The sequence below is a fragment of the Trichechus manatus genome, unplaced genomic scaffold (genome assembly GCF_000243295.1).
Source record: "Trichechus manatus latirostris isolate Lorelei unplaced genomic scaffold, TriManLat1.0 scaffold00282, whole genome shotgun sequence".
NCBI classification, from domain to species: Eukaryota; Metazoa; Chordata; class Mammalia; order Sirenia; family Trichechidae; genus Trichechus; species Trichechus manatus.
In genome coordinates this window covers 1,799,061-1,800,629 of record NW_004444218.1, presented here as the reverse complement: position 1 = coordinate 1,800,629, position 1,569 = coordinate 1,799,061, and the positions used below count along the sequence as shown (strand labels likewise).

The 1,569-nt window shown below is 51.1% G+C and overlaps 1 protein-coding gene across 1 annotated transcript in view; it reads right to left on the bottom strand.

Annotated features, from left to right (window-relative positions):
- Window positions 1-1,569, bottom strand: part of DGCR2 (DiGeorge syndrome critical region gene 2) — a 118,603-nt gene that overhangs the window by 70,631 nt on the left and 46,403 nt on the right. Inside the window, exon 3 of the mRNA XM_023725039.1 lies at window positions 1,110-1,235. Coding sequence (XP_023580807.1) covers window positions 1,110-1,235 — 126 coding nt within the window. The remainder of the gene's footprint in view (window positions 1-1,109; window positions 1,236-1,569) is intronic.

Sequence of the window (1,569 nt, the reverse complement as noted above, 5' to 3'; positions counted from 1 at the left end):
ACAGAGGAAGGGAAAATGACATCTTACTGGCTCATTTGTTTTCTTTCGAATTCTGTGGAATAATTACCTAGGCAGAAGTATTACCTGTTCAAAAGAAAATAGATAAGCAACAGAAAGACACATGCTCATGTACCTTGGCAGGCATGCACACACACTCATGTACCCCAGCAGGTGTGTACACACACACATACCCAGACAAGGGTGTGCACACGTGCTCACATACCCCGGCAGGCGTGTATATACACACTCAGGGCCTGTAGGTGCTGAGCTCTTCAAGGCTCACTAACTCCAGCTGGGGCAGGGTGTGGGATGTGGCAATAGGAAGGAAAGAACCTATCCCCAACCCCTAACTTCACTAAATCACATGAAAGAAGAGTCAAAAAAATGTCCTGGGGGAAGGGCCGTAAACTGTGCCCCACATCTGAGGCAGGCAGAGCTGTCAGTGCCCAGACACCAGGGCAGGGGTGGGCCTGTTGTGTGGGGTCCAGGCCATGCACACAGTGGACTGCTGAGGAGAATGGTGGGCAGTGGCCTTCACCCCCTGCTGCTCAGTACCCTGCCAGGGTGAGCAGGCAGGGGCCTCAGACCCCCATGACAGGGCACCCACCTCTGACCTGATCAGCCCACCACACAGGGGCTTGAGGGATACTTACATCAAGCATCTGAAACCACCCAATGGGCCAACAGGGGTCTGAGGACTCAAATCTGGGTGCATTTACTTAAGGCAACACTGGACACATCACCTAATCTCTTGGAGCCTGTTTTTCCATCTATAAAAGGGAACAAGCCAATGATGGGATTTCTAAAGGCCAGTGTAGTCCAGTTCTGAAAGGCAGTAGTTTTAATGAACACCAAGCAGCCAGATTCCAGAGACAAGTCAGCTCCACTTAAGGGGTCCACCACTCAGCATCTTCATTCATAAAAAAAGGACAGTGCCAACACTGTGTAGGACTGTTTTAGGGAACAGAACCACCATTTCCGGAACTGCTCGCACAACCCAGTGGCCTTGGTAGAGCCAGGGGTTGAGTAGGGGAAGCAAGCCTGAGGCCACACGCACACGGTCAGCTGCCCCGAGGAGGGCAGGATGGGCAGGCAGGTCTGCAACTTACTGCTGAAGCGAACAGGCTGCGCCACATTCACCGCATGGAAGTGTGTGGGGTCGCCGCCTCGGGCCCGCCCCTGCCGTGGATCCACAGCCTCCTTCCCATGGTAAGGACGTGCCTCCCCGGTCACTTCTGAAAGCAAAAGGAGAAGTCCATTGAAGCACTGTCACCCAGCAGTGAGGCCAGAGCCACATTACAATGCAGCACATTTCCAAATGCTCAGGGCTGGAAGGACCAGCTTGGGGGTATGGTGGCACATATTCTATTTATTTAGGTTTTCTTCAGAACGCTATTAAATGTTGCCACTCACTTCAAATTGCTCACAAGCACTTATTAAAATTGTGCCTTTTTAAAAAATCAGGACTGTGAAATGGGATCTCTTGTCTTCTTTACATTCTCTAACAGGTTATTGCTAGCAAAGCAAAGAGTCAGCCATTCCTGCTTAAAACCCTTAGCAGCAATTCTC